This window comes from Penaeus chinensis, chromosome 3 (assembly GCF_019202785.1).
Source record: "Penaeus chinensis breed Huanghai No. 1 chromosome 3, ASM1920278v2, whole genome shotgun sequence".
Lineage (NCBI taxonomy): Eukaryota > Metazoa > Arthropoda > Malacostraca > Decapoda > Penaeidae > Penaeus > Penaeus chinensis.
Window position 1 is genome coordinate 23052941 of NC_061821.1, and position 2500 is coordinate 23055440.

The 2500-nt window shown below is 40.0% G+C and overlaps 1 protein-coding gene across 2 annotated transcripts in view; it reads left to right on the plus strand.

The window, feature by feature from the left end:
* LOC125043419 (growth arrest-specific protein 1-like) overlaps positions 1-2500 on the plus strand; it is a 67374-nt gene that overhangs the window by 23506 nt on the left and 41368 nt on the right. For both annotated transcript variants that reach the window (XM_047639515.1, XM_047639516.1), the window contains exons 2-3: positions 1622-2000; positions 2414-2500. The exon at positions 2414-2500 is cut by the window's right edge and continues 110 nt beyond it. In XM_047639515.1, the coding sequence (XP_047495471.1) occupies positions 1622-2000; positions 2414-2500 (466 nt within the window). The remainder of the gene's footprint in view (positions 1-1621; positions 2001-2413) is intronic.

Sequence of the window (2500 nt, forward strand, 5' to 3'; positions counted from 1 at the left end):
GTTTCTACTACTACTATTATTATAGTAATGATGATTTTATCATTTATTCTTATCATTTGCCATTTTCAGATTTCAAAAATGGAATGGTTATCATAATCATAAATTATACTATCATTTTCATCGCTACGAAAAAAATATCCAAAAGTTTTATCCTTTCTTTAAACTGATTTTCCTTTATTTTTTTGTTTTGATAAATTATCTTATTGGTAAATGTATGAAAATAACCAGGATGCGAGTCGATGTAATATTTATCTGACATGTTCAAAATATGAGCATAAATAATGGATATTTTCAAATTATTCGACAACGGTTTCATCCATATACGATGCACGGGATAAAAATACGATATGATTATAAGTTATTTTTTTGTTTTAAGATTTGAGAAAGGAAGAGAGAGAGAGAAAAAAAATTATCCCCTTCGTTTTTTCATCATTCGATACGAGAAAATCAACAAGAATCACCAATATTTTACAAAGGTGTTGTCCCCATTTTCCACACACATATATATACGCTCAAAATACACATACTTCCCCCCCCCCCCCCTCGTTCGCTAATACAACAAACGCTTTATTCCACGTGTTAAAGCGCTGGATGTTTCATAAATAAGGAGAGATGGAGCTCAAATCACACGTTTTCGCCGACACACTCACTCACCGCTTGACCTCTTAGTTGCGTTCACGCCTTTGCCGTGAGAGGCTCGCTGTAGCCTTGTCTTCCGATATACTTGGTTTTAACGGAGGTTGCGGGTTGGTGCGTAGAATTTCGTTTTTTTTTTTTTTTTTTTTCATTTTTGGGGGGGTGTCTTGGTTTTTTGTGTGCGTAGATTTTTATTTTTTATGTTATTTTTTCATGAGGGTGTCTTTGTGTTTTGTTTGTTTGTATTTGTTTATTATCATTGTTATTAATATTATCGTCATCGTCATCTATTATTTGTAATTATAATTTAACATCCTCGCATTTCTCTACTATATCGTAACCGCCGTTATTCTGCATTTTCTCTTCCTCGAATGTAAACATAATATCAGTAAATTTTTTTTTTTTCGGATATTATTATTTATCTTCCTCTTATATAAAATAAACCGTAAAAATCAGTAAACAAACTTTTTCGAACCGACGAAATGTGTAAATTAACCTTTCCAAAATTTTGTTTTTTTTTTCAGATATCATTTTTTGATTCCTTTCATATCATCGTAAGAAATAGTAAAGAATCTGTAAATAAGAATTTCAAATTTCTTTTTCAGTTATTTTATATGACTTCCTTTTTTCATCATCATCATTTGCATATTTTACACTTGAATATAGACCGTATCAATATTTAAATGAAACGTAGATATATATATATATATACAGTATATTTTTTTTTTCCAGATATTATTGTTTAGCTTCCTTTTATCTCTCCCGCGTCATTAGCTTTATTCTGTACTTGTCACTCACACGTTAAAATTAACAAATAAATCTGTAAAAAACATCACCACCACCACCACCACCACCACCACCACCACCACCACCACCACCACCACCACCACCACCACCACTAGCCCCTTTATTCTGCCTCATACACACGAAAAAAATACAATTAACGTTTTTTAAACTTTCCGCTGAAACTCTCCCTCTCCTCCAGGACTGGCATGTGGCGCGTGGCATGGACGACGCTCTTCGCAACGCTAATCGGCGTGGGAGGCGCAGGGCCGGGCACCGAGGGGCACCCCGAAGGCCCCGGCACTGCCCACCCGTCCTACCTCAACGCCTCCGAAGACACCACCAGCGTCAACCGCAGCAGTAAGCCCGACAGCAGTTCAAGAGCGTCAGCAGCTTCGATGAGGACCTGCGCTGAGGCGAAAATCAGGTGTGCGCTAAGGAGTGGCTGCGGAATGGCCCTCCAGAATTACATGCTGGGCTGCGCTGATTTGATGAGCGGGAGGATTGACTACTGTGATGAGTACTGCAAGAATGCCCTCATTGCTTTGACCTCCACGGAAGAAGGGCATGATCTTATGGATGTAAGTGGAGTGGTTTTGGGGAATTGGTTTGGAATGATGTTACATGTGGGTTTTGTATGTATTAGGGCCTGTAGTTTTTTAAATTCTTTTTGTTGTTTTGATTTCATGTATTTTGTGGAATGTTATGTGTTACTAATTGTTGTCTGGTTCTATTTTCCTCTCCTTCGTTGCCTGCTCCTCTTCTTCCCTCTTTCAACTCCTCCTCCTCTTCCTTCTCATTTCCCCCTTCCTCTTCTCTCCCTTCACTCCCTTCCCTAACCCTTGCCCTCCCTCTGCTTCTTCCCCTTACCTCTATCATCCTACCTCCTACCCCTTTCCCCATTCCCCCTATACCCTACCCCTCATCTCTCTACCCCCTTCCCCCAACTCCCTCCCCCCTCCCTCCCTCTTCTCTTTCCCGCTCCCCCCTTCAGTGCGCGTGTGGCAACGCGTACTGCCGCGAGACCAAAGCGAGAATCGAAGTGTGCCGGGAGGAGGTGCTCGCGGCGAACGCAGACACG